Raw genomic sequence first — 10,478 nt, forward strand, 5'->3', positions numbered from 1 at the left:
AAACCCCACATACACATGGTAGTTTTTCTTTTTACGATTTTATATAATGGGTCCATGTATACAGTACTCCCTCTGTAAACTAATATAAGAGCGTTTAGATCACTTCTGTGATCTAAACACTCTTATATTAGTTTACAGAGGGAATACTTACAAAGAGAACTCCATATAAATTCATGTACCACATATGTCTTTTGGTGCTTCTTTCTATGTCTCTTGATGTTCTTGTTTCCCTTTTAGAAGCCTCACTAAGACAATTTGTTGTAATTCCGATTTTCATCGTACTTCTTTAGTATTATATTTGGATACATGTCACGGTTTTGATTGATACCGACCTCCCAGTAAGATGAAGTTATCCTTATTGCAACAATCAAGTTACAAGTTTTTCTTACTTAATACTAGATGATATGAGTAGGATTTTATATTACTAATATATGAACTAAAATTTAAAATACATATGAATCGCTATATGTAATCATTGATTTGAGTCTTTTCCCGTGCATATTTACATGTTGAGGTGGACATTTCTCATTACATGTTCAAGTGGCATGTGTGCATGGTGAGAAAAATAGGTTAGTAGAGGCTAGATATTAGATATAAAATAAAATAACAGTATAAGAACTAAAATTATAATACATATGATTTAGTATATACAACTATTTAGCAAAATCTTTTTCCATGCATATTTGCATGTTGTGGTGAGTATTTTTCATGCATGTTGGCATGCTCATATAGCATGTGTACCATGTTGAGGAAAATAAGTTAGTGGAGGCTAATTATTTAGATATAGAAGATAACTACTTGGGGTGGATTAACTAACTTCTTGCCACCTAATAAACATGTCATTTTTAAACCGGATGAGCTTAAAGTCGGGCGCAACTCTATGTGCATTTGTAGACCGAGAAATGCCCAAATACTACTTAGTTGCACAGTTCTACGACTAAGCGTGCTTGGTTCACCGAGTATTTCTGAATGAGACAGGGATAGCCATCTTGTGGTCGATCATGTTTGGTTCGGAACACAATGGAGATGAGAGCAACCAAGATTTCGGATATGTTCCCTCGAAAACTGGCACTCATCTAGCAAAATCTGCGGGGTAAGGGCACCACTCTTCATAGTTTATAAAACATATGATTATCCAATTTCCGTGAGATAAAGATATAAACAATTAGAATTATCAATTCCTAACTGTGAGTTTCTCGGTCCGAGTTAAAAGCAATGGATGAGGGGTACGGAGCGAGATGATGCCCATAATAATCGAGCAATGGTACATCTACGGACTCATATTTACATAAAGATTTTACGGGTTGAGATGGCTGGCTTGAAAATCAGAGAGGATCAAACAGTGAAAATCAGTAGAGATTAGCGGGGGAGAGGACATGTATGCTCGTAGTGTCCTAACATTCTGCACGACCACAATTAAAGAAGTAAGGGTCTCTTTGATTCATAAAATTTCCAAAACGCAGGAATAGGAAAAACGTGGGATTAGAGTGGCATATCATCTTGAATGCTACAGGATTGAATGAGTGTATAATTGTACATAGGAGAAACGTAGGATTCTTTTAAAGAGGTTTGAGTGGATGAAAAAATTTCTATAAAATCTAGTGCAAATGAATCTCATAAAAAAATTCCTATGGTTTACAATCCTACGAATGAAACAACCTACATAAGAAATTTTTTTAAGGATTTAAATCCTTCAAAATTTCTGTGAGAATCCTTTGATTCAAAGAAGCCCTAAACATGCATGCTACCCAGCACAAGAGGCTCGGAATGTCCAAGAAATGGTCAAGCCATTAGCATGCAAGAAGAACAGCACCAGGGCACATGTCCACGGGATCACCAGCCAATGCCAAGCATGCAAGCCCCTCCCTGGCGCGCGGCCACCCGCCATCACCAAGGCCGCGCTCCGCGGCGGACCTTGGCCTTCCCTTCCCGCCCTTGCTCATATATATACGCCCGCCCACGCTCCAGCACGGTGCACCGTCCTCTCCCGCCCCGCACTGCCAGCAACTCGAGCACTCGACTACCGCACGCCCTGGCCATGTCTCGCGCGCTCGCCCTCGCGGCCCTCCTGCTGCTCGCCGCCCTCGCCGCGGCGCCGCTCGCCGCCGCGGACAGCAGCCCGGAGTCCATCCCCTTCGCCAAGGAGGTCGCCGGCGGGGCCGAGGCGGCCAAGAGCGCCGGCACGCAGGCCGCCTCGGCGGTCGCCGGGGGCGCTACCCCGCCCGTGGACCCCGACCCGACCAGCGGCATCAAGGCCGACCCCGCGCCCGCCAGGCGCTGAACCGTGGGCCGATCTTCGTTCGATCACTTCCTTTTCTTCCAAGATGATGAGTTTGTGATCCGTGCGCGCTAGTGTCGCGCATGCGTGTCGGTTAATAATTTTAGTGCTGCGCTTTTTAGTTGATTGATCTTTTCCATCGGTGATTTTGTAAGTGTGGATGTGCCACGCAGACCTGACCGGCATTTCCCGGTCGGGTGCTTGCGTTCTTCTGACGTGAAATAAAACTGGATTCAGAACGAAAACTTGTCGTTTCATTCGACGTCTAAGATCGATCTTTTGGCGTTTTATACTTACATTTCAGACCGATGTGTACAATGGTCCATTGATATAAGACCAATTCTAGCAAAGCTGTCATAATCACAGCCTTTATAATGCATATATACAATGTGTTTCACAATGTGTTGGAGGTTGCGGAGTCTACGCGAATATAGAGCCGGCGTAATGCAACATCCATATATTTTTCTTTGTTTTAGCTTTCTACACTATTGCAATAATTCAGGTCAAACAGTGCAATAATTCAACAAATATTATTATTAACAAACGCTGATAGGAAATACAACAAAGAATCCAATTAAATAAATTGTTCAAGTAAAAGTAAATAAATTCTAAAGAAATTTAAGCATGTTGTCTCTGAGGTAGCCGTCAGTGATGCACAATAAGATTCTCCTTCAGTTGACGATGAATGACCCGGTCTTCAATCTATCGGTACGCCTAGAAATGCTTGAGACAGTTTTGTATGCCTGAAGATTGTGCCAATATTTTCATAGTCAACGGAGATAGCCATATCTCCCTTCTTCAATGATCATGTTGTTTAGAATCACACGCATACGATGGTATATGTTAAGACATCCTTGTTCCATAAACGAGCAGGCCTAAAAATTGAAAACCTTGCTTGCAACAATCCAAACGCCTCTCTGTGTCCATCGTGTGATCTTCTTGCACCTTGGTGAAATGCTTAAGTTTTCTGGTCTCAAGGTTAGAAATGTCTTCACACAAATGTTGACTAAGATGGATAAATGTCATCGGCTAGTTTTACAAGGTTGAGAAGGACCAGCGGCTAACTATGCAAATAGATGAGATCTTTGTAAGACATTGATGTCATTATAAGATCTAGGCAATCCAAAATAGCAATGCAAATTCACAAATCTTAGAAGGCAACAACTTCCAAAATTATTGTTAGATCATGGCGATGCCCGGTGAATTAGTCGTGCCAAGGTGTAGGGCAATTCTACCACCTCCATCTCTAGAAGCCTGGCCATGTCCTTGGTATTAGGTGCCCGTAGATACTGCTCTCCATAAACCCCCACCACAGTTTCGACGGACACTTTCATGCACTTTGTGGTTGTATTTTTGGACATTCGAACATACTTCTCCAATGCATCTCCAAGAACACCATATGCAATAATTCAAAGTGCCACAATCACCTTCTAATAAGGGAAAACCAAGAAGACCAACGATATTTATCCGTTGCTGGAAGAAAGGTTCATTGTTTTCCATGTCATCAATAAATTGACAGAACAGCCGTTCGTTCATGCGGAAACATCGTCGCAACACGTACAACGGGAAGGTACAACCCGACAGAAAGTAGTTGCGCATTGAGCTTCATGTAGCCTTCGATTCCTTTCTGGTAAATTGTCACACCACCAACCTACCACCCCGCACGCTTCCTCTTCATTTTGGTCACCGCTATTTATTCAACAACCATCAATATTACCTTGTTTTCTTTGGTGTCCATGATTTAAGTCTCAGACTCAATGCTCGAATCCAACGCCGAATTATCAAAAAATTGAATCAATGGATCCATCTACACAAAATGTGAATCTTATGTCGTCTACACGAATCTAATATTTGGGTGGATGGAGGGCGCACTATTACCTCGTCCAACCGTCAAATTTGGAGCTTCATGGGCTCGATTTGGAACGGTCTCCAAAAATTATGCCGATCAAATGCAAAGATGACAATTCTATTAGAGTGGGTGTCTCGACCAGAATCACCATAATAACCGATTCTGGTAGAATTCCTCTAAGGGCAACTCTAATGGGTCGACCCAAACCAACACACAATGTGTTTGTTTTTTGTTCGTTTGGGTGGTTAGACGGACACCAAAAGTTAGACCGTGTCCGTCGGCTTGCCAGTGCGCCCAAGCGTCGGCCCGCATTTCATTTTTTGGCCAAATTTCAAACTAAAAAATGAAATTGCCCATGGTTGTTTCTTGTCTATATTCGTCAAGAGTACATTAATTAAAATAAAAAAAATAAGTAAAGAAATGAAGTAAACCTACATCTGCTGGTCGTCGCCCTTGTCCTCGTCAACGAGGTCGATGTAGACAAGAGCCAACCATGGATAGATCCTGCCGCCCACGCGTAGGGTGGCGTAGCTGATGCCTCTTGTTGCTCCGGCTCCACCCAATCAGGCGCGCAAGGGACCGTGGACGTCCACGCAAACACATGCCCCACTAGAGGCACTAGTGGCGACATCTCTAGCTGCTCCAGCTTGGGCGCGGGGTGGGTGCGACGGCTGACACGGCCAACGCTAGTTGCATGTTAGGCCTAGGCGGGCTCATAGTCCTCGAGGGCCTTCTTAAGGGCCTCGTCATCCTCCCTAGCCCCCTCCTTTACCATCGGTCCGCGCGGTGGCTCGTGCGCTGGAGCACGCAGATAACCCACAATATAGGGGATTAATTGTAACCTTTTTCGATAAATAAGAGTGTCGAATCTAACAAGGAGTTAGAGGTAGAATTTATATTCTCTTCAAGCTCTATGGACTACCGATACAACTCTACCCACACTTAACGTTCACTTTATCTAGAACTAGTATACAACTATTTTGCAGGGATAAAAAACAACTACTTTGCGAGAACAAGACTAGGAGTACTTTGCGAGATAATAAAATTTAGTTGTTTAGTACAAAGCTTTTTGTAACACGAAGAGAAAGATTCTCCATAGGCAATTGAATATAACACGGTAGATACTTATCACATGCAATGAGGGAGAGGCATACGCTAACACATTTTTCGTACTTGGATCAAATGCACTTATGATTGGAACTCTAGAGCATCCGCAACTATTAAAGATCATTAAGATAAAACCCAATCATAGCATTATGTAACAAGTCCTTTTTGCTCCCATAGACAACAACTCACTTACTTGGGTATAAGCTTCTGTCACTCTCACCCTCCACCATAAGCAAATCATGAACGTATTGCAAAACCCTATAACGGTAATCCCGCATGCTTGCACAACACAGAGGGCACCATAGGACTGAAGGAAATATGTCCTAGATATCATGATAAATGTTTATTATTCATGCTAGAATTGTATTAACCAGAAACATAATACATGTGTGAATACATAGACAAACAGAGTGTCACTAGTATGCCTCTACTTGACTAGCTCGTTGATCAAAGATGGTTATGTTTCCTAACCATAGACATGAGTTGTCATTTGATTAACGGGATCACATCATTAAGAGAATGATGTGATTGACTTGACCCATTTCGTTAGCTTAGCACTTGATCGTTTAGTTTGTTGCTATTGCTTTCTTCATGACTTATACATGTTCCTATGACTATGAGATTATGCAACTCCCGTTTACCGGAGGAACACTTTGTGTGCTACCAAACGTCACAACGTAACTGGGTGATTATAAAGGTGCTCTACAGGTGTCTCCAAAGGTACTTGTTGGGTTGGCGTATTTCGAGATTAGGATTTGTCACTCCGATTGTCGGAGAGGTATCTCTGGGCCCTCTCGGTAATGCACATCACATAAGCCTTGCAAGCATTGCAACTAATAAGTTAGTTGCGGGATGATGTATTATGGAACAAGTAAAGAGACTTGCCGGTAACGAGATTGAACTAGGTATTGAGATACCGACGATCAAATCCCGGGCAAGTAACATACCGATGACAAAGGGAACAACGTATGTTGTTATACGGTCTGACCGATAAAGATCTTCGTAGAATATGTGGGAGCCAATATGAGCATCCAGGTTCCGCTATTGGTTATTGACCAGAGATGTGTCTCAGTCATGTCTACATTGTTCTCGAACCCATAGGGTCCGCACACTTAAGGTTTCAATAACAGTTATATTATGAGTTTATGAGTTTTGATGTATCGAAGGAGTTCAGAGTCCCGGATGAGATCGGGGACATGACGAGGAGTCTCGAAATGGTCGAGACGTAAAGATCGATATATTGGACGACTATATTCGGACATCGGAAAGGTTTCGAGTGATTCGGGTATTTTTCGGAGTATCGGAGAGTTACAGGAATACGTATTGGGCCTTATTAGGCCATACGGGAAAGAAGGAAAAGGGCCTCAAGGGTGGCCGCACCCCTCCCCTTGGTCTGGTCCGAATTGGACTAGGGAAGGGGGGCGCCCCCTTCCTTCCTTCTCCTTTTCCCTTCCTTTTCCTTCCCTCCTACTCCTACTACTTGGAAGGGCTCCTAGTTCTACTAGGAAAGGGGGAATCCTACTCCCGATGGGAGTAGGACTCCCCTAAGGGCGCGCCATAGAGAGGGCCGGTGTCGGTGTCAAAACCGGCGGATCTCGGGTAGGGGGTCTCAAACTATGCGTCTAGGCCGGATGGTAACAGGAGACAAGGGACACGAAGTTTTACCCAGGTTCGGGCCCTCTCGATGGAGGTAAAACCCTACGTCCTGCTTGATTAATATTGATGATATGGGTAGTACAAGAGTAGATCTACCACAAGATCGAGGAGGCCAAACCCTAGAAGCTAGCCTATGGTATGATTGTTGATGCGTATGTTGTCCTACGGACTAAAACCCTCCGGTTTATATAGACACCGGATAGGGTTAGGGTTACATAGAGTCGGTTACAATGGTAGGAGATCTGCATATCCGTATCGCCAAGCTTGCCTTCCACGCCAAGGAAAGTCCCTTCCGGACACGAGACCGAGTCTTCAATCTTGTATCTTCATAGTCGAGGAGCCCGGCTGAAGGTATAGTCCGGCCATCCGGACACCCCCTAATCCAGGACTCCCTGAGTAGCCCCTGAACCAGGCTTCAATGACGACGAGTCCGGCGCGCATATTGTCTTCGGCATTGCAAGGCGGGTTCCTCCTCCAAGTACTTCATAGAAGATTTTGAACACAAAGATAGTGTCCGGCTCTGCAAAATAAGTTTCCATATATTTCCATAGAGAGAATAATATTTACACAAATCTAATCTGCTGACGTATTCCGTAGTGTGACATCACACCACGGCCAAGCTTTTATTCGAACCGCTTTACTGTCCCATCTCAGCGCGTTATGCGAGGCGGTTTCCTTGGCACGTCTTGTTAAAGCAGAGATCGTGTCCCCTTATTCCGGGATTCTCATCAATACGGGCGTGGGTAACCCAACCGCGCCATCAATTACGGCGCTTGGAGATAAGCGAGTTTTACCAGGCTGGTGGGGACATGTAGTTGCGTCCACCCATATAAGGGGATAAGAATCCACCTTTCACCTGCGCCTTCTTCCTCCTTCGCCTATCCATTCTTGCGCACTCGAGCTCCAGCGCCCAAGTCCGCACTCCCCACCTCAACCTTCTCCAGCCATGTCCGGAGCGGGAGGCAAGTGGATGGTCTCCTCCGTCACGGAGGGACATATGAAAAAGCTGAGGAAGGCCGGATACCTGTCTAACGACATCGTGTACCGGCTCCCCGAAAAGGGGCAGCTCATCCCCGCTCCTAGGCCCCATGAGAGGGTGGTGTTTCTCCCCCATTTCCTCCGCGGACTGGGCTTCCCTCTCCACCCATTTGTCCGGGGGCTCATGTTCTACTACGGCCTGGATTTCCACAATCTGGCCCCGAACTTCGTCCTCAACATCTCGGCGTTTATCGTCGTGTGCGAGGCCTTCCTCCGCATCCGCCCCCATTTCGGCCTATGGCTCAAGACTTTCAACATCAAGCCGAAGGTGGTGCGCGGCAACCAAGCGGAGTGCGGAGGCGCCGTGGTGGGCAAGATGGCCAACGTCCTCTAGCTCGAGGGCTCCTTTGTGGAGACCCTAAAGGGGTGGCAATCGGGGTGGTTTTACATCACCGAGCCGCGCGACGCCGAATGGGTCGCACCCCCTGAATTCCGGTCTGGACCCCAACGCGGCTCACGTCCTGGAAAGAGACGGGCCTGTCGTGGGGTAAAAAAGGAGAGCTAACCGGACTCCAAACATGCGTCAAAACCCTGGTGGACAAGAAGCTCAAACTTGTAAACGTAGTCCAGGTTATGCTCATTCGCTTGATCCTCCCGTGGCAACAACAGGCTTTCAACCTGTGGGAGTTCGACCCGGCACGGCACCAAACTCTAAACAGGCTCTTCGACACGATGTATGAAGATACCTGGAAGGTGCTTTTCAAGGGCGCCGAGGCTCCTGCATCTGCTGCTGAGGATCGCGGATTCAGTGCGCAGCGTCACGCCCTCGCGATAAGCTATTTTTTTCCTTTTATAGGGTATCGATTTTTCATAGTTTGACTCCATGCGGGATCTAAACTCCCTTTACCTTTGACAGGATTGGTAGGTGACCTCCGGACAGATCAACTATCTGGCTCCTTTGCCCGAAGGCCCAGCAGATGCTCGCTTGGTGAAGCTGCTGGTTCCGGCACCCTATGTGGTGCCGGAGAAGAAGGTCAAGAAGAGGGCCACGGGGACTCGAAAGAGTGCCTGACGCCCGGAGGTGTCGGATTCATCATCCGACGAATCCAAGACGCACTCCTCCCGCGAAGACGAGGAGGAGGAAGAAGAGACCCCCTCCCCCTCCAGCGGGGGAAGGGAAGAAAAGGAAGGCCCCCCCAACTAGGGAGGCCGAAGGGTCCAAGAAGGGGAAAACCCTTCCTTCGGACTACTCCACCGACGCCGACGGCGGCGGAGAGGAGTGGGCGCCTAGGGCCAAGCCCTTGGCCAAATCGTAAGTATCCGGATACCAGAGTAATTCATAGTATTTGTTTATTGCACAGCTTTCCCTCATGTCGAATATGTTTATGCAGCCCACCCAAAGACCGGCTCGACGCGTCGTCGAGCGGCTCACTGGACTCGTCGGACGTGAACTCACTTCCGACGGCTTCCTCCCCCCGCCCTACGGATGACACCGAAGTGTTGTCCCAACAGGTTCCATGCCGGGAGGAGGTGGTCCTGGAGGCGCCGCAAGGCGACCTCCCGGACTCCAGGAGCAAAGGGGATGAAACCCCCAAGGGCTCCAAGTCCGGCTCTATGCCGGACACCGCTCCGGAACCTTCAGAGGTTCCAGAGTCCGGCGGGGGACCTCCTTCCAAGAGGAGCAAGTCCGCCGTGCCGGTGGCCCCCGTCCAACCAGAGGCGCCGGACAATATGTTGGAGGCGCTCCAAGGCGCCTCCATCGACGAGGAGCACCGCGCTATTATGAGTGCGGTGGTCCAGAAGGTTCATTCCGCCAAGAGCGGACTGACTGAAGCTTGTACTAGCCTTTTAACAGGCTTTGAGGTAAGTAAAGAATGTGTAAATAATAGTACCGCATAGACAGTAGCCCCTGATGCTCTGTTTGGCGTTCGGGAAGTAAAGCCGAATAGAGGATCAAATAGAATTCGCAGGAGTCTAACAAAAATGAGTCAATATGCATATGCAGGCTTCCCTGCTTGCGTCCGCCGCACTGACTGCGGAAGTGGACACGCTAAAGCAGAACCTCGAGCGGTCCGAGCAAGAGCTCGAACGTGCCAAGAAGCAGCTTGAGGACAACGAAGGTAAGAAATATCTTGTTAAAAATATATATAAAAAAGGCGCAATTGCAAAAAATGACAGGATTATCGTGGCTATTGTAGGGGCCACGTCTGAAGTGGCGACCCTTAAGCAAGCGCTGGTCGAGGCCGAGAAGAGGGCGGCCTCGGAGCGCACCGAGCGGGAGAAGTATGAGGCCAAAGTTTTGGCAAGGTGCGGCAAGAGATCCAGGCTCTCATGGAAAAGCATGAGAGTTTGGAGCTTGACTCAAAGACGCGAGCGTCCGAGCTCGCGGTGGCTATTGAAAATGCCAAGTCTGCCAAGGCCGAATCCCAGAAGACCCTCCAGGAGTTGGATGAGGTGAAGAAGATAGCGGCGGGTAAGGCATTCTTTATGCAAAGCAAACACATAAACGTGAGTTACTTGTTACTTACCCGAATCCGGAGCTCTCCAGGAGCGTTCGCACATCTTCCCCGGAGTGTATCTGATGCCGCCGCATTCTATCGAGCCGAGGAG

The 10,478-nt window shown here is 47.2% G+C and overlaps 1 protein-coding gene across 1 annotated transcript; it reads left to right on the plus strand.

Moving 5' to 3' along the window:
* The first annotated feature begins 1,886 nt into the window (after positions 1 to 1,886).
* On the plus strand, positions 1,887 to 2,679 carry LOC125556207 (uncharacterized). Its single transcript, XM_048718988.2, has one exon. It carries the CDS (start codon positions 2,039 to 2,041, stop codon positions 2,279 to 2,281), a length of 243 nt encoding a protein of 80 aa, XP_048574945.1. The 5' UTR covers positions 1,887 to 2,038; the 3' UTR covers positions 2,282 to 2,679.
* Positions 2,680 to 10,478: the final 7,799 nt, after the last annotated feature.

Source organism: Triticum urartu, chromosome 5A (genome assembly GCF_056163025.1).
Source record: "Triticum urartu cultivar PI428250 chromosome 5A, HENAU_Tu73, whole genome shotgun sequence".
Taxonomy (NCBI): Eukaryota; Viridiplantae; Streptophyta; class Magnoliopsida; order Poales; family Poaceae; genus Triticum; species Triticum urartu.